The following is a 19,350-nucleotide window of genomic DNA, read 5'->3' as shown; positions in this document are numbered from 1 at the left end:
TGCTAAAACAGCAAAAAGCTCTCACATGTAAAGTAGGCACCAAAAAACTATATCTCCTAATTTCAGTAGACATGCAGCTGTTGAATGGAATCTTATCCTCTCCCTATCCAAGTACTGGCATATTAAGGCCACTGTGATGATTAAGAAATTGGAATGTTTATCATATAAGGAGAAGTTGAGACAGTTGTGCTTGTTTAGTTTGGAGAAGAGAATGCTCAGAGGGAACTTAAGAATAGATACAAATTCCTAAAAGGGAGGGAGTAAATAAGAAGGAGGAAAGAGAGTCCTCTTAGTGATGTCCAGAGACAGGATAAGTTGCAATGGGTGCAAACTGAAATCCAGGAGGATGGTCAAATATCAGAACAGGTTGTCTGGACAGGTGATGGAGCCTCCACCCTGAGGTATCCAAAACTCACCTGAACATAGTCTTGAGCTTGAGGTGACACTGCTGTGAGTTTAAGGGTTTAGACTAGATGCTTCCCAGAGGTTCCTTCCAATCTCAACTATTTTCTGTCATGGTTCTTATTAGTTGTTGGTTGTTCCATCTATTGGGCCTGGAGACACAGGAATAAAGTATGAGGTTCTGTTATTCCTGGTATGCACAAAGTAAGTAACCAAGGAAAAAAAAAACTTATATCTGTATGGCACTAGAGAACACTCTTCTGGTTTCACAAGCTTATTTCTAAACCTGCAGAGCTACATCAGTGCAAGATTATGTGCAAATCATAAAACTTTACTGTTACACATATCTTTATTAAGTGCTGTGCCCTTCCATCACACACGTTACTGGACATTTAAAAGGTTCATCAGATATTGGACTGTAACCCTCAGTATGCTTAGCCTGTAAGGGAGACCTCTCTTTTCAGTATAAAGATCTCAACTGACATCTATTTTTTGTAGTATCACAATATATTTGTCATCTTTGCAAGCAATAGGTAGGCAATCTTCATTTTGAGTCAGCTTTTTTTGAGACAGCTCTGAGAAATACCGTTGTCCTTCACTGGAGTGTTTTTCATCTGGAGTTGCTGTTCCAATGTAATTTCAGTAAGTAAGGCACTCAGATTATGCTAAGTATCATTTAAAGTGCTATTAATTAGCCCTAACACTGTAAACGAAGAGACGATAGTATAGATAAACTTACATCCTCAGATGCTGAGAACTCTTCAAGTTGTGGAGCATCAAACAGGCATCTGGTCTGGGTGCAGCACACTGTGCAGACGCTGTCTGTGGAAGAATCACCCTGTTTTGATCATTTGAACTATTGTATTATTTCCCAGAATGAAACAATTCCGTTGAGTATTACTACTGTCCACTGGAAAGAATGTTCATATGATAACTTCTTGCTGCACTTTTAGGCAAAGGCAAGAACTCACGGTGACTTAATTTCGAGTAGCAAGTGAGAGCTGCCTACAAGCCCTCTGTTACACTTAACTGGCTATGTTTATTCTGAAGCTAAGAGATATTCACAGCACAGCACAGGCTTGGGCCTGCTCAGGTTAACCCTTATGGGGATCACATTCCGTAGTATGCAATGATCGGGGTCATCACACCACGATGTGTGATGTTACCTCTAGCCCTCATTCTGCAGATGAATTTGCAATATACTGGAAAAAGAAACCAGTTTACACTAAATAAACTCCAACAGAATTAGATTCAGACACTCACAGTGTTCTATAAAACCAATATTTGTAAAACTCTGGGAGGATTTCCCATTACTCACAATTTTCAGTAAGAAAGAACGTGCTTCATTCCAAAAGCACTCCTGCTTTGAGGTCAAGAGCAAGGTTATTCATAAATTAGCCTCTTATCAGATTTAGACAGATCTTTTCTGTCTGAGCACTTCATTATCATTATTTTAGGCTCTGTAGGAGCAGGAGCAGTATGGGTGTATAGTTGTCAGAAGCATGCAGCACCTGCCTGGCCAGGTAGGAATTTGCCAGACTGGAGCAAGAGCACTGCATCCTGCCAAGCCTGTCTTGGTAACACTTTTGAGTGAACCTCAGTGAAAGTTCAAGGAGTGGTTCTGTGCAAAGGGCACGAGCAACTAGTTGTGATTAATGCTGTCACAGTGACAGTCACGATTTGCCCCTAGATGGCAGTGATTGCTGCTCTTTGGCAGTATGAGCCGTGTGTGCACGTATTTTTTCCATCACAGAAGGACCTGTTCAATAAAAAATCCTCATCTCTTGCATATTAGGATGTGTGCAAATTCCTGTCAGAGTACTTTATATGCTAAATAATATCTCATCAGAGATTGGCCAGAGCAGTATGATCCTATTTTCTGACTGAGGAAAGATAGTTTTATGTGTAGACAAAGAATCAGAGCTTTCATCAACTAGGTGCAGTTCCTAAGTTTTTCAAAGCTCTGTAGACCTTCACCAAATCACCAACCATTGCTTCACTTCCCTATGATTGAAATAGGACAGTAGTTTTTCCTTTCTTTCCAGTTTAGCCTGATTTGTCAAGTCGTTTGAGCTCTTTAAAGAGTGGATTACCTTTTGTTCCAAATGAATGCATATCAGTGAGCCTTGATCTCCACAGGAGTTCTACGTGAATGAAGAATGAAGGAGTGGAACTCTGATTTCTGCTGTGTATGGGGGGAAATGCTTATCAGCTGCTGGATGTAGCCAGAATCCCCTATACTTAAATGGTTAAGTCTTCTAACTGTTCTCAGTTTATCTACACTTTGAGCTCAGTAGTCCTATCTACAAAGGATGTGAGTGTACCTCAGTAGTACAGTGTAAAAGAAGAAAACTGTTAGGTGCAGATAATCCTGCTTAAGTGGTTTGGCCTCTTCAGGAAGTCTGCAGCAAAGCTGGAAGCTGAATCCCTGAATCCTGCCTTTAGAGAGGGAGCTGACAACATATGGTTCCTTACCATCTCCAAGAGACCATATATAGCAGTCACATCTGCCAAGCACTTTCTAGTGATGACTCATTGTTTATTTCTCCAAACATGGTGTCTATTGTAGGATGAAGCTGTGTCTATCATTTCAGTCCTTCCATCCCCCAAATTATCTGCTGTCTAGGCTGACTGTCAGCATGGAGATCAGGAGCAGACCTGGATTGAGGTGACTGCCTTTAGCTTCAAACACATGCAGAACCCTTGCAAGTCTGCAGTTTTCTTAAAATATTTTCAGACCGTGGATTCAGAGACTTGCTCTGTAGGATTGCCTCAGAATTGAGACAGATGGAGGGCTTGTCACCCAGCATGTGGTAAATTGAGTCCATTTGGCTCTGCCTAAAGTTGGTCTCAGAGCCTGGGACATTTTCTGTGAGTGAGAGTTTCTTTGTTATGAAACAGATTACAGAATATCTGGAAGGACAATTCTGTTTCATCTTACTCTGCAGCAGCCTTAGAGGGCCAGACCTGTATAAAAGTGTATGTTTCATCCAAACCAAAGTCCAGTCTGAGGGAGTATGTCATTATGAGGATCATAACCATAGTATCTTTGTCTGTATAAAGATATTTAATTATCACGTTCCCAAAGAATAAGATCATGACATATGGCAAAATGTCTTAGAGGTCAGTAATAACAGCTTCAGAGGAATGTACAAAAGGTACCATCATCACAAAATCTACCTTTAGAGGAATTTTAAATATAAGCTCCAATTAATAAAATATTTTTCCCTAGAGCTATTATTAGTTAGTAGTTAAGTATTGCAGCTGCTTTTTCATAAAACAAAATTGAAATTAAACAGATTGTTTTCAGAAATCTCTTTAATATCCCTGTAAAATAGGAAAAACTTATGTCAAACACAAACACATCTGTCAAACAGCTGCAAAGATGATGCACAAATGTGGAGAAACAAATAATGCCATGAGGATTGTCTTCTAAATCCAGAATGCTTGTTCTAAACTACAGAAAAAAACACCTTTGCATCAAGTACAGGAATATTTTCAGAGACACTTATTAAAATTGTTGTGGTACAAAAAGTCAATTGTGCATTCATGCGCAGTGTAGTGCATTCATTGCCTTGTACTTGTGCAGTAATTAAAGTCAAAGTGAAAGGCCAAATACCAAATGAAAGTAACAAAGGTATGAAAAAAATTTGGCTGATGACATTTGAAAAAATTGTGCGAACAGTCCCTTAAATGCAACATGAAGATAGTAAATGCAGAATGTGTGGAAAGTAATGCTGAAAGAAAGGAACAAATGCAATGAATTTAAGACAAAACATTGAATTCTGCTTATGTTTATACCACTATAAATCCAGGGTTACTCCTGGATTTATTTAGCATTATTCTGAAACTTTATCAATATGTTTGAAATTAACATCTGGCTCAAATAACAAACTGCATTTCTATCTTTTGCTGCCTTCTAGCAGACTATTGGAGGCCAGAAAGAAAAAATGGACCTTGGCCTTAATTATGGTTATATTACAGTGGATTTTTCTAAAAGTCATACTTTTAATTAGCATTTAATCCCCTGTTCTTTCTGAAAAATAAGCTTCTTATTCATAATGAAAATAAACAGGCATTTTATTGTCTTACTTCTACTTCAGTTTTATATCCAATGCCTCTTAATATTTTTTCTTTTCCTGAAATCAAAGAATTTTTAAAAATATGTACAATTCAGTCAGATTGCTACAGTTTCCTATGTTTAAAAGTTACTCTTCCAATGGACATGTAATCACTTCCATATACGTCACCTTCTAGATAAAGGACTTAGAAGTAGTACTATAGAAACAAGTGCAATCTTACAACTTTAACAGCATATTTGTGCTCACATCCATTCACATGAACAGAAATACTTTTTACAAGAGAAATAAACTGTACAGAGAGTTCTTTACTCTAATTTATAAAGATCTGATTTAGCCCCTACTGAAATCAGTGGGACTTCCCATAGATCAGTTCAAATCCTGGGTAAGAATTACAAGATAGTTAATCAGCGGAAAGGATCAGGGTAAGATGAAATGTATGCGTGTGCCACAACGCACAGACAGTCATTTCACCTGGCTTAGCGTTGCAATCCTTTTTACACGGATGTAGAATGAAAGAACACTGTTCATCTACATCTGTGCATATTGCTGGGCTCTTCCTTTGAAGAGAACCAATGAGAGTTTAAAGGCATTCTATTTTTATTGTTAGTTTCTTGATTTAAGATGACTGTTGAAGGTGGTATAAAACCCTTGGCTGGAGTGATGACTGGAAATGGTTCTACATTGTTCAAGCAACCAAAGGTAACCAAATTGAGTCTTTCCACACAAAAGCATAACTAATAAATACTGCTTTGCAGTCCAGAAGCCAATAGAACATAACAATAGATGAGGAACAACTAATCTTCCACAAACACCAGCAAAACCTTAGATCTTTATAGTTGCTGTCTGGAAAGTAAAGCTAATATCCTTGACACAGTCGCAAAATATTTTCCTAACAATTAATATATTATTACACAGAATGCAAAAATTGTCCATGGCAATTTAACACAGCAGTGTTGCAGTGCTGGCTGGCTGCTTCTCCAAACTTTGAGCCAAGATTTAAATGACTTACCCAGGATGTGTTAAGCAAGGTTTTGAAATGCCTTAGAAATCAGAGTGATCTGAAAAACCACATAATAACACTCATCTGTCCTGGCTTAACATCTCTTTAAAGTAATTGCTGAGTGGTCCCTGGAGTCCAAGGGGAAAGCAACAGGGAAGAGTCGTATTGTAGTCAGTAGGAATCCATTGTTCGGAGGATCTGAAGGACTTCCAGCACAACTTCATAACAGAATAAATACTCATCCTGTATGAGGAGACACCAATGTGAAACACCTGGTAACATTCAACATAAATTCTAGACAAAGAAGGACAGACTAGTTGAATCGCTGTTTATAACATCATCATCTTTGTAATATGGATACAAAACCTTACATATTACAGAGAATCCTTGTTCTTTTTTTCCATCACTTGTAAAAGTTCAGGAACGCTGTATTTTAAGCATGTGTCAACTCTCATTTAGATCAGTGAGGGTTATCTATCTACTTAATTTTAATCACATGCTCAATCATTACACTGAAGAAAAATGTATCAAAGCATGTGCTAAAATGGAAGGAAGAACTTATCCTAGTCTTCTCTTGCTTTTATTCCCACCACCTGTTTTCTCTGAATTGAGTTAGCTGCATCTTGTCTTTTCCTGCATGAAAAGTCTTTTTGGGCATTGTTTTAACTCAGCAGTAGAAGGGTTTACTTGGTGATGATAACTCAGCAATAGCAAGAATTCAGCTGAAGGCTGCAATTTTGCAGGGTAGAGTTTATAGTATCTCACTGTTTTTGTGATCCTTGCTTTTCTTCTTGCTTTAGAAACAGAAAGAGGTGTATGTTTTATCTGTACTATACTACTACTTGGCTTTTATTTCACTTATTTAGTAAAGGACAGACTTCTATATTTTAAACTAGACACCACTTGCTTGGAAGGCTGTTATTTTCCACAAATGAGAGCACTAAAATTATATTTTAAGCCCCAGATTTATCAAAGCATGTGGATATGTACCACTAATTGAGCTTTTAAAAATCATAGTCTAGTTGAATATTGAGAACTTACCTTAGTTTGGATCATGCCAAAACGCTGCTCTCTCAAATCCCTCACTATATGCTTGATGTTGAACTATAGGAAGAGAACAATTTTTATTTCATTGACATGCAAATTATAAAGAAAGATTTAAGCATGTTCAGGTGGGGAAGCTGTGACTCACTTCTTTTAGAGATAGTATATTAACTTATTAACTTTGTTGTTCGAAACAAAAGCTGGGTTTATTCACCGGTTTTGTTAGGATGAATTCTAAGAGGAATTACTCTGTTCTAAGATGCCCCCCCCATGCTATTGACATCCATACTAGTTTACAATACTCAACAATGATCTGTTTGATACTTACACATAAATCTTTTTCTATATAGCTGAGCAGAATTTCAATACACAGCAGAACTCCACTTCTTCCAATGCCAGTGCTGCAGTGAGCAACAATAGGTCCTGTACTGTGAGCTTTTCTCATGTGACAAATAAATTTTACAAGCTGCTCGGCCAGTTTGGGAATATTGTGGTCTGGCCAAGTGGTGAATTGCAAATGACTTATAAAGCGCTTCTCTTCTGTCTGGAAGAGAGACACCAAAAAGGTTAAAAATTATTGGTCCTAAAACCAATTTTCAAGGAATTCCACTAAAAATTTTCCTTTAGCCTCATTCTTAGTCAATTGTTTGTGTACCCTGAAATTCTTCAGCTTTTTATATTTGGCTCTAATAAGATTTCTTTAGGTTTCCAGTAACACACTCAGAAGACACAAGCCTAGGAAATTTACTTCATATGATTTTGATGTGACACTGAAGTTATTCTGTTGCCTTCAAAGGATGTAGTTATCTCATTTGTTGTTTAGAAAGGAAAAAAAAAAAACCAAAAACATTTGTTAAATTAGAACATTACAGTACTGTTTGCTAAAACTGTTATTTTAGCTGAATTAAGCCTTACTAATAGAAGGGTAGTAATATGAATGCCATGATATTAAGATCATAAATGCTATTCTGGCTATCAGACATAAAAGAATGACTTGTGATTAGATACCCAACAGGAAAACTAACTAAAAAATGCTTACAATACTAAATAAAATGTAGGTTAAATAAAGACTGATATTAATTGAATGGTCCTAGGTCAATACTTCTTGTTGCCAGCTCAAAAAAACACATTGAGCTTAATGCTAAGGAACTACCTGGATTTTTACTATCAGAAGAATTTGAATGCAAATATGGATTTCTGCTGAAACAAACCAATAGCTTTCTGTAGTAGTTTGATATTGGTCCAGTACAAACATAACAAACTTAAAATTGTCATTTAAACAATCACATATAACACACCATCTTCCCATCTTTTGGAAAGATTCTCATCAAATGCTTTACTCTGCTTCACACTCAATAGCATATGGTGAATTGTCTTTTCCTCAAATAGAAAAATTATCTTGATAGAAAAGACACCAAGTTAGTCTGGCACAGGTACAAGTCTTTTCGTTATTCCACTAAATATGTGTCCTGTAGAAAATTTTACAGAGTTACTATTGAGGCAAGACTGAGAGACTTATAATTGCCCTGATTTCCCTGTTCTTACACCTGGATTCTGTATTTGCTAAGTTTCTAAAAATTTGCTGCTAGATTCATAGTTTCACATGTATTCATGTCTTTTGATGAATGAAAAAAGTATCGTTTGATTTAAATTCTAGGATGAAAACCACCTTCTTCCCCTCTTTCCATCCAGCCACCATTAGAGGATATGAATCTACTCTGGCACAGATGTGATTTGATGAGAATCATAAGCAATTCTGCAAAACACTAAACACACCAGTTCTGTGACTGTTAGAGGACTCATTTTTGGAAGTTCTTGTCTAAAAGTCTGTAATATCAGATCCATTGCTTGTGGAATGAGCAAAGAAATATTATCTCATTAACCCTAAATTCATGCCTGTTATTCAGATTTTTACATTCCTAAAAAATCCAAGCACATGTTATGGAAGAATCAAGCAGTACTACTGGTATCTACTCATTTTAAATGTATAATCAATTTCATCATATATGGAAGTAATAAGTCTACTCAACTTACCTGCTTGTTGATCACTTCTATTTTTCTAATTACGAAGTATTCCAGAATCTGGTAATTGTCTAGCCTGAGATGGAAATTTGCCAGGTCTTTAGAGTCATTGGGAGGCTCAGGCCAGTATCGGTGACATTTGACTTCCCCTAACTCCACTTCTTTTGTCATCATGGCAATCACATTTGATTCACTCTCCCAGACCATTTGCCAGAAATCAGCCATAGTGGATGGCAGAGGCCCTTGGGTTATGATATAAAAATGTTCCTCTTCTCCAACCTTCATTCTAATATAACTTGCATTAATGTAGCCATTCTTTTCTCCCAGAGGAACTCGTGTCTTATCATCTGTACAGAAACAGAAAGATCCTTTTGAACTGTGAATCTGACATGGAGTTCTACCATCTCCAGCACTCATGAGATAGGGAACCTCAGTCTCTCCATCAAAGTACAGCTCTGGATTCTAGAATAGAATTTGACTAGTAGCACTGATATTAATCACTGCTAATAGGAATTTCCACAGATAAATTGTATGGTTCACTACAGCTTTATTTCTCTTAAGATCCTTGTGTAATACTCTGACAAGACTTCTAATTACCATGGGATTGTTTGACAGTGATTTGACATAGTGTATCCAGTGCTGCTTTTAATATATTGCATAGGAATATTGACACTGGATTTTGGTGTTCTAAATCAGGAAAACTTTTAAGAATATATATACTGCATTCACTGATAAATAGAGGTGCTACAAATTTTTGCATGTGTTGTCCTGCTGCTGCAATTTACAAAGACATCAAGTGTTCAGAAAGTGTTTTCTTTCTGTCATGATACCTCTCAGGGAATCATTGGGCTAATAGCAGTCATTCAGTGCTTGGGCCCAAATCCTCTTTCTAAAATGACTTCTCATCAGCGATGAAATTTGTTTCTGACTCTGATCAGAGCTGAGCAGCTGAAGGGGCTGCTTGGATAATATGTTTTCAAATACTTTTGGAAGAATCTTTATCTTTTGAAGAGTTACGTAACTTCATGATTTCCACTGTACTTTTCAGAATTCCACTGTGTCACAAGCAGTAGATTTAGCTGTACATTTAAATAGATTTAAAGAAATGGTATAATTCAATGCCCACAGAAATGTAGATCAGTAACTCCGAGAACAAGGGAAGGAAACACCAAGACAACTAGTCCCCTACCAGACCAAGTCCTGCCATGTGGAAGATGATACTTTGAATAATTACATAGTGTACAATGCAGACATGCTTATGTGAACTCTATCTCTTTTGGAAAAATCTCATTAATCATAATGAATAATTCCATTATTAGTGAAGCTCTCCGTGACTAAGGATGTAGTGAGATTTGCACCTCCTACGTCTCAGTGTTATAACTGTTTTACTGTTTTCTGATGTCCTTGTTTACCCAGTGTATGTTTTTGTTACTATGCATACTTACATGGAAGAATGTCTTGGTATCTGTTTTTATGCCGGTTTTCTGGTGCTTTGCCAGTTCTGCACTCATCTATTGGTTTCACATGTTCTAAAGCCTAGATCAAAAAGAAATAGTCAATCCATGATGTTCACATCCTCTATAGATAACTTTCACAGTGTCAGTGTGAGCAAACTTTACTGCAGTATATGACCCAAGACTGGCAAATAGACTTCTTAGAGAAGAATATCAGTACACCATTCTCTAAACTCCTAGGCAAGGAGTTCAAGTTACTTTATATTTTCTTCAGCATTTCTAGGCATCTGAACAGCATTTCTAGGCTTTTCAAGTGAGATTTCCAACCTTCATCCTCATCCTCTGTCATTACAAATCCCTGTTGTATATTGCTGTATGATAGATGTTTGGAATAGTGTCTCGGCCAAATGTCAGCATTTATAATGAATAACCTACTGACTAAAGCACTAACTGTTGCACTATTAGCAGTGCAATAATGACAGTGAGTACTTTTCAGTGATAAAGTGATTAATATAGAGAACACCATCAATGGTACTGAGTGCAAATCATGGTTGTTAAGTACTTCATAGTAGATTTAGGGGAACATAATGCACTGTTGTTGGAAGCAGAAATGTGGAAGTTCATTTCATTTACGGTTTTGAGTTACCTTGACTTTTTTTTACTCTTGTACCTATTTGATATGCATTGCATAATGCTCAGCCATCACATTATGCTGCTATACAGTCTATATGAACTGAAATACGTGTTACAATTCTTGAACACCTTCATCAGTTACTAGAGGTTTTACTCAGATAAAATATCCATTGGCTTTAGTAACCAGTTCCCTATTAGATCTTTACGTGCAGACATGTGACTCAGCTCATAGTATGCTATACCTACATCAGTAATGGAATAGAATGGAATGAATGGAAATTAATACGTGCCCTTGAGCCTTCAGGGAAAGTCAGCAAATCCTGTACACTTGAGCCTGCTGGATTTTGTACCCAGAAAGTCAGAGATATAAAGGCAAGTGAAAGAAACTGATAATGTTGCAATTACTATGGAAAAGTGGCAGCAATCCATTTCACTGGTACATCCTTTTCACTGGTACATCTTTAAGGGAAAATTCAGCACTGTGTTGAAGAGTTATGAATCTATTCTTTGGGAATTTGATGATAACTGAGTACTCTCTTTATGCCCTGAAATAAGCGATTTTATATGCCTTCCTAATTTTACATTTTTTCATTATTTAAATGCCATCAGATGTAATTATGTGTTTTCATCACCCAGGGAGTTACATTACTTTTTATTTTAATTTCACAAAATTCCTGACTTTTTTAGCATCTTGTGGCAATGAGTTCCGTGGATAACTGTTGCATTGTGTGAAACATTTTCCTTTCAACTAAGTGTTTCTACATTAGTGAATCCCTGGAAGCATGGATTTCTTGCTTAGTGCAGCCTTTGGGGTAGTTCTTAGGCAGATGTTCAGCAGAGCTGAGGGGGTAATGGGAAATCAGTCTAGGAAAAAGTGATTCATACTCTACTTTTGTGTGTTATTTATTTTCATTACACGTAGGCAGTATCTTTGGACAGAGCACAGTGTAAGCCTGACCTACGTGGAAAGAGGAAGATACACATACTGTAGTATCTGCCAAACAGCAGAATAGAAACCCCATTCTGGCTGAAATAATTCTCAAGGAAAGTGGATTGAATAAAGACATACAAGTTGATCTCCCATACAGTATGCAGAAAGCTATTAAAAACCACTTTCTTAGCTGTGCTAAACAGTTAGATCTTAAAAAGGAATCGCACTTTACCATAAACTCCTTTAACACCTCTTGATTCTCAATCCGCAACTGAAGGCCTTGAATAAGACCTGTGATGCCAGTCCTTGGATCTAGTCCAGACCGTGATGGTTTCAAGTTAATTAACTGAGTCAGTTCATCTCCAGAAGCAAAGGTTCTGTCTATATATCAACAACAACAACAAAAACCACAAAACCAAAACACAGCAACAAAAAAAACAAACAAGAAGTTTTTAATTATTATTGTTCATAGTGCAAGGTTCTGGCCTAAAAAAACTAGGGAGCTGGAGTATGTATGTACATTTTGATGCTTGTATTGTGGAAGCAAAATGTGAGAAAATGTGAGAAAATATTTTTGGCTTACTTATGTTCACAGCAGAAAGAAGAATAAGTCAGCACCATGGATACAACCAGCACTACATTTCATGTTATTTGGAGGTAGATCCAACTGTTGCAACTTATTGCCTCATACAGTTTCTAAATACAGTCTGTTCTAAATAAACTGTTCTTGCTGAATTGTAAACTTTAATGCTAGTTTATAGTGGTATAGGAGACTGACCACATCTTCATAGGGAATCATCTTCATGTTTCCAACACTTCCCTGAAAATTAGTATTGCCACACCCCACTGCTAGGAATAATCACTGCACATTCTTCTTTCCTGAAGTTAGAAAATATTTTTTCTCCTCATCATATCTCACACTCCACTTCAAGAAAAGATGTGAACTACCTTTCATGCACCAAAGTCAGGTTTCAGTTTTACTAAGTTGCTCATCCTGAAGTACCTATTCTGATCCAACACTTAATAGATTAAGAAAATGGATAAACATTATCTCTCCAGAAATATCACTGCTCTACTGGAAAAACTTTTGTTACCATGTTGAGTAAGAACAGTAGCTTGTTTGGTAAATATTAATGGTTTGAGGTGGGGGAATTACGGAATTTGTCTTTTTTATTCATAGGCTACTGTTGGCAAAGAATAACATGCCAGCTGTCTCAAAGAAAACCTGAGTATATGTTTCATGGGTTTGTTATAGGCTGAAGACAAGGAGCAATGCTGTGTTCTCCTCTTTTAAGATATCATTGCTACTTTTCACTCTTCTCTGTTAGAAAAGTGTTGTGCTTGCTATGTTTCTGTCTGGGCTACAACTTTCCTCTGCCTTTCCTGAGCTTCTAAGACACTTTCTGCTCACTTTCTGTTCTCTGACTCTCACAAGTGTGAGGGTGTTCCTATTAGCTATTCAAGAGTGCCAGTGAAGAGATTCCCCACTCCAGACAGAGGACACTATTTCCCATATACCTCTCTTTCCTTCCAGATCAAATGGAATTTAAAACTCCTGAACTCTGAGCAGGTAGTAGATGATAGATCAGTTATAATTTTCTGTTTGCTCTCCAGCATGGCTTGGTAGTGTGAGGGAGATAACTGTGGTTTGCTTCTGATAAGAGTCATCAGCAATTCATTGTTTCCACAGGGCAAGAAGAAGCAGAGAGAGAGAGATCTGCATTTCAGATAATCTATGGGATACTGCAGCATCCTGAGTCTGATTCCTTTCACAAATTATTCTCATCTGGGGCAGAAAGAGTTTAATTTCCATAAAGGAACAATTAGGCGGATTCTTTCTGTAAACTCTTCTGGTGTTGAAGAGGCTGTAAAAGTGCTTCAGTATGTGCTTAAGCACATCAGTTCTAGAGGTTTTAGTGAAGTTGTTATGTGAAGTGAAATTCAGTGGTTCTGGGAAGAAAGTCTTGAGATATAATTTGGCTCTTCATTGTGCATTTTTGTTTAAGTGTTTAATTTACTTTTCTGAAAAGTTGTATGAGAGCAGTAAGGGAGACAGAAGAGAGCTCCCGCTGTATGTCTTCTTTTGGAGATGCCTTCATATGTGCAAGTGGTAAAAATTGTGTCTTGAGTGCCCTGGTTTTTGAGACTGAAAGAGCAAATCCTTAGCTTGTACACAAGGGACTACTGTTGTTCTCAATGTACATATATGGAGGAGCTGGGCTATAATGTTAAAGAAACAAAAGAAGTTTTTGCATGGTTACTTCTAGGTAGAACAGGAATCCTGTGGGGCATAACATCATCTTCATTGTTCCAGCTGTCTGACTCAGACTGATGATTTTCTCTTCTGCAGCCTTCACATTCTGCATATTTCTGTGACCTGTAAAACAGCATTAGTTGAAGTGGCAGAAGCTTTGGTACTCTGAACTGTATAAAGATTCTGGGTTTAATATATTTTTGATCACTTTCAACTTTCTTGAGCAACTACTTTCAAGAATTAATCTGAACTCTAAAGAACATAAGTTCAAGGAGTAGTAGGAGCATTTTGTCTGGAGTATTGTTCACAACTATAGCTAGTGAAAAACACTATTATTTGTATTGTATGTGGTGGCTGTTGGGTTTTTTTCTCAGAGATAAGAGCATACTTAGGATAAAAAGCTGCTCAAAGTTGACTGGAAGTAACATTTCCCACAGTTATAGACAATTATTCATGTATGACCTATTTCAATTGTTAGGCAATTATAGCTTAATTGGCTTTGAGTGTTAATTTTTCCAAAAATATTTAGAAAATTGTAGGGCACTGGAATATGTTTTAGGTAGAAGCTAATTCTGCAATCCAGAATATAGCTATAACATGTGCAGCATGGTTTAAATATTCCTCTACTGACTAACTCAGATACCCTTTAGTAGGCTTAAGCATATCACAGTCTTACACTATCCTATCCTATGTGTGATCATAATGTTAGAAACAGTAAAAGATACACTTAAGAGGGAGACTAAGACAATCAGTAGCAACTTTACCAATATCAGTAACCATTGCAGGCTGTGCATGTCCAAGTTACACAAAACTTTTGCACGAAGAAAATAGAAATACTGGAAAATACTGATAGTAAAAAGATTCAGATTACTGAACAGGGCCCAGAAAATCATCCGATTTGCAAAACAACCAGGAAAGATATTTGTTATCCCTATATATGATAACTTTGTATTAGCCATTAGAGGCATTTATGCATGTTGCACACAGAGCAAGATAATTTAAAAATAATCACACATGATTAGCTGGTATACCATGAGATAATGTTATATTAGCAATGAGATAATAGTGAGGGGCATCGAGTCTGTGTTCACTGCAGATGCTCTCAGAACTTCTTTAAAAACTTATCTCTGCAAGCAGATAGGGAAGATTTTCATCGCTAATTGATTGACCAAATAATGTTTTACAAAATTTTGTTTTAAATGTGAATATTTGTCCTTTTTTCATTTATTTGGGTTATAAATGCTAAAAAAGATCATATTTCATATATTTGGCATAATTGTAATAAAACCGTCCATGTATTACCAATACTCAATTATTCTTAGATTTCCCATTATCCTAAAGCTTTAAAATCTGAAGTAAAATTCTTCCCTTCTTGTACTATGTACTTGCTTTGGAGTAACATCCTCTAATTCTCTGGATTCTTGTAAGTCTGGACTTCAACACCTGTATCGTTACAGCCATAGTACCGCAGGGTCCAGCCCAGGCTGCAAGATCTGCTTGGAACTCTTAGTAAAACCCACGGGGACCCTGCCCACCGAGGTGACAGTGCTACCACTGTTCTCTGCCCTCCTCAGCTGGAAAGGCCAAAGCTGGTTTAGGCAATTCCACATGAGCTGTTACACCTGGAAGCTTACATTCCATTTGCCTTAGTAATTGTGTGGAAGCTGTTTAGCCTCTCTTGCTGCAGATGGAGCTGCATTCCAATAGAACTGTATTTCTGTCATTTGGGGCACAAGTGCGTTTGCATACCATTATTAGGACAGCTCTGGAAATATAAGCATAAATTATCCATACTATTTATTTTAATAGTTTTACTTCATTTGAAAGACTTACCTGTCTGAAATGTTACTGATGATATCCCTATAGTCTTGTCCAGCCAGCTGACCTTGAAGAGAATTGTGTGTACTTTCTAGATCCTGCAGGTTTCAAATAAGAAAAAGCTGTGAAAAAACCAGTACACAGAAACATCAAGAATATAGTTACTTTCATCAGCATTCTTTCTTATTTCTGACAGAAATGTGTCCTTCACTCAAGAAGGAAAGGGAAAATAGTTTCCTCTTTCAGAAGAAAGTATGTATTGCAATATCCAGTAGGAGTAAAAAGCCCTATCAGCTGCATTTGTGAGTTTCAGAACAATACAGTCTTCAGACATCTCTACAGCTTAGCATGCATGAATGAACTTTGAAAAGGTTCATATTTGTTATATCCTCTCTGATCTCATAAAGAGAATTCAATCGCAGGAATCAGGAGTCACACTCATCACCAGCTCTTGGCAGCAGAAAGCACGTGTTCAGTATCTGAGATGGAACTGTTGGTAATAATTTACTTTTTTTATCTCAGATACAAAGATGCCAGTGGAAGAAATAGGATGTAGCTGCTCTGCAGGAGAAATGCTCAACTAACAGAGAAGGCAGACTCTTGATCACCCTCCATATGCAGTAGAAGCAATAGTATTGGTGGTTGGTTTTCCATCCTAGAAAGTAATTCTAGGTCCTGCATTTAAATAATGATGCAGGACATCTGCTGTTGGTATGTGGAAGAAGTTCCTTAGCTGTAACAGTGATAGAAAATTATTTAAATATTAGTTCAAAGTGGTGTTTCTTCTTCTTTCCTTGCTTAATATTCCAGATGCACTCAGAAACTGCCTTGGCATACTACACAGTATAAAGTAGTGAATGCCCCACAGAATCTTAATGGTAGCCACAACTTATACATATTTTCTTATTTTTGTGCATGTTTTTCCCCACTAGAATGGGGATATTCATAGCTGCCTATTTAACCATGAATTAACCATCTACTCAGTTTCTGCACCTTCTGACTATTTAGATTGGAGACTGTTATATTGATTTTTGGTTTTAATTTGCAAAGGAAAGGTATTTTACTGCTTCTCTTTTTTTGCATATATATTTTTTCAGTAGTTTGTCATTTTCAAAGTCTGCATCTTTGGAGTAGATGATAGTCGTGCTCTACAAAGTAAAGCATAAATAGTTTCTATTCATAGGAGACAGCTAAGGGTAAACTGGAAACAGTGAAGAAGAGACAGTTAATGGAACCAATTCAGCAAAAACACTTAGCATGTGCTTTAGGTTAGGCATGTGCTGTGCTGAACTAGAGAGACTTAACCCTATTTACTTTAAAACCACTTTAAAACTAAATTTGTGCCTTAATACCTTATAACTCAGGGATCTGATAAGGAACCTGTAACCCTACCGCTGTCTCCTACTTCTGATATTATTTCTTGGGTGTACTTTTTTGTCAGATCTTAGACATGACCTTGTTTTGATATTAAATTTCACCTATCTCTAAAAGTTTGGTTCCAACACCCATTCCAACACAGTATTTAAAACCTCCTCAAAGAAATTCCTCTTCAAGGTTTTCTCAGCTTATTCATACCAAGGATTTCTATCACTTTTTCTAGTTTGATTATATTGGTTGAATCAGGGTTTGTTTTTTTTATTTGAGAAGACCTACATTTCTCATATTTTCTGAGGGGCTTTGCAGTTGTAAACTTAGAAATATTGTGAAATTTGATGTGGAATGTTTCTGTGGACTTATTAAGATTCAAAACATAACCATGTTTGAAGAAGTTTAGATGCCTTGGACTCATGAATATTAGTGGAAGACAATTGAATAGAAATCTTTTAATGTATATACTTTAGAAATACTGAAAGGATAGTAAAATTAATAAATTATTTATTTCAGTATTATAAAGAATCAGAACAAGACTTGCATATGCAACCTTTCTTCCCCCCACCCGTTTGGCATATGTATTATATTAATAATATGCTCTTATTTCAGTTGAATCCCCTGACTCACTCCAATGTCAGCAGCTCCAGTCATTGCAGCACATTTCCCTCACATCAATCTTTTTTCAACAAGGTGTGGTTCTTGCCCACATTGCAGCAAACCCATTTTGTAAACAAACATATGAGTACATTGCCCAATAACTTCTGATAACTCCTCCAATTTTACCTTGCTGCACATCTGGTTGGAGCCTTCTTCCTTGAAACTGAAAACAGGTTGAGCTCGCAGACTTTCCTCAGCGCTAGCTGAATTCCAGAAAGCAAAATCAAAACAAAATGCGTGAAAATACAGATTCATTTCTTCTCTGACAGCTACATCAAAGGACTTTGACCTTGGAAGAGGCACCGAGATAAGTGCAAGAAACTGGCATGGAATATCCCTTTCATGGATGCTCTAAGGGGGTTAGTACAGCACAAATGCCATGTATCACCACTGAAGAAGCCAGCATAATTCAGACTTGAAAGATCCACTGAAGTACAGCCCTGTATAAACAGCAGTTATAAATAAAAAAACTGAAACAGACTTTAAATCTGCCCTCCCCAACCCAGCCCATTCCTTTGCAGTGCTAAGGGGCAAATACCATAGATTAACTTTGGTGCCAGTACTTCTATAATACCACTGGGTTTTGCTGGTCCAGGAAATCAGTTTAAACTTCTCAGAAACTGTGTAATTCACCGATGTCATGTAAGATGAAAATAGCAATGGCGGTGTCTTCTTGACTGAGAATACTTGAAACAGAGGCTCCAGTTTGTAACCAGCAGGCCAGAAGGAGGAATTCTATATGCTTCCCACTGAAGTTTGTCCACATTACAGGAAACATTTCAGTATTCAAAGAAATAGGAAGTTGAGGACCACAATCTATTGGTAATATTATATCCTTGCTTCCACTCCCAGCTTTAATTAGTATTTAATTTCTGAGTATTCAATAGAGCAGAGCATAGAGCACAAGTTTTTTCCATAGAGTTAGTCAGCTCTCTTAGTACTGCCCTCTGCAAGATGGGTGTGCTCTCAAATTAATAACAATTAACCTGGGAGCAGAGGCTTCTGGATTTGATCAAGAATAAGCACAGAAGAGAAATTGTCTGCCAGACAGAATAGGAGGTGTAGTGCTTCCAGGAGATAAGTAGGAATGGTGGGATGTGAATTATTGGGAAATGCATTTTAGCAGCTGGCTGTGATTCCATCAGTAAGTTGTATAAAATGAGGCAAAATCAGACCAGGATTCATGACTAAAAAACACAAGCTGAGTTAAAGCATTTTTGAGGGCCTTGCAGCTTTGCTTCCACCGTTCCTAGACTTAAAAATCACACTTGGATATTCCTTTCCTGTGGTCCTGTGTCTTGAGTAGTTTAGACAGTGCTGCAGATCAAGGTGAAGAATGTGTTTGTATCTACAGCTATGAATCAAACTCACTGCAAAATTGAATTGTTTTGCTAATAGGAAATATGAGTTCAGGCAACACATAATCCCACTTTTATCATACACTGAGTGGATGTAGCTGCTTACCAGGCTCTGCTTTTGTGTTTGTGGGGGAAGGTCTGTTACTCTGATGGCCTGAATAAGCCCAGTGCAAAGCCACACTTCGACAGACTGTGAGTTGAACGGTTCCTTGAGCCTTGCGCAGCAAATCCGTAACTGTTTGGCGTGGCAGACCAGAGACAAAAGTCTCATTCACCTGAAAAATAAAATGATTTGTATTTCCAGATTCCAGAAAGATTTTTTTT

At 37.2% G+C, this 19,350-nt stretch overlaps 2 protein-coding genes across 2 annotated transcripts in view; one reads left to right on the top strand and one right to left on the bottom strand.

Moving 5' to 3' along the window:
• The window catches only part of MAPK8 (mitogen-activated protein kinase 8), a 137,352-nt gene that overhangs the window by 4,012 nt on the left and 113,990 nt on the right, over positions 1 to 19,350 (top strand). The window lies entirely within an intron of this gene.
• Positions 3,706 to 19,350, bottom strand: part of FRMPD2 (FERM and PDZ domain containing 2) — a 73,766-nt gene continuing 58,121 nt past the window's right edge. The window contains exons 38-47 of the mRNA XM_032695359.1: positions 19,133 to 19,301; positions 17,795 to 17,871; positions 15,656 to 15,744; positions 13,830 to 13,945; positions 11,801 to 11,949; positions 9,996 to 10,086; positions 8,563 to 8,897; positions 6,857 to 7,072; positions 6,526 to 6,588; positions 3,706 to 5,727 (exon numbers count right to left, since the gene is read on the bottom strand). Coding sequence (XP_032551250.1) covers positions 5,656 to 5,727; positions 6,526 to 6,588; positions 6,857 to 7,072; positions 8,563 to 8,897; positions 9,996 to 10,086; positions 11,801 to 11,949; positions 13,830 to 13,945; positions 15,656 to 15,744; positions 17,795 to 17,871; positions 19,133 to 19,301 — 1,377 coding nt within the window. The 3' untranslated portion in view covers positions 3,706 to 5,655. The remainder of the gene's footprint in view (positions 5,728 to 6,525; positions 6,589 to 6,856; positions 7,073 to 8,562; positions 8,898 to 9,995; positions 10,087 to 11,800; positions 11,950 to 13,829; positions 13,946 to 15,655; positions 15,745 to 17,794; positions 17,872 to 19,132; positions 19,302 to 19,350) is intronic.

The sequence above is a fragment of the Chiroxiphia lanceolata genome, chromosome 8, assembly GCF_009829145.1.
Source record: "Chiroxiphia lanceolata isolate bChiLan1 chromosome 8, bChiLan1.pri, whole genome shotgun sequence".
NCBI classification, from domain to species: domain Eukaryota; kingdom Metazoa; phylum Chordata; class Aves; order Passeriformes; family Pipridae; genus Chiroxiphia; species Chiroxiphia lanceolata.
The sequence above is the reverse complement of the archived record's forward strand: the minus strand, read 5'-3'. Positions and strand labels throughout refer to the sequence as shown.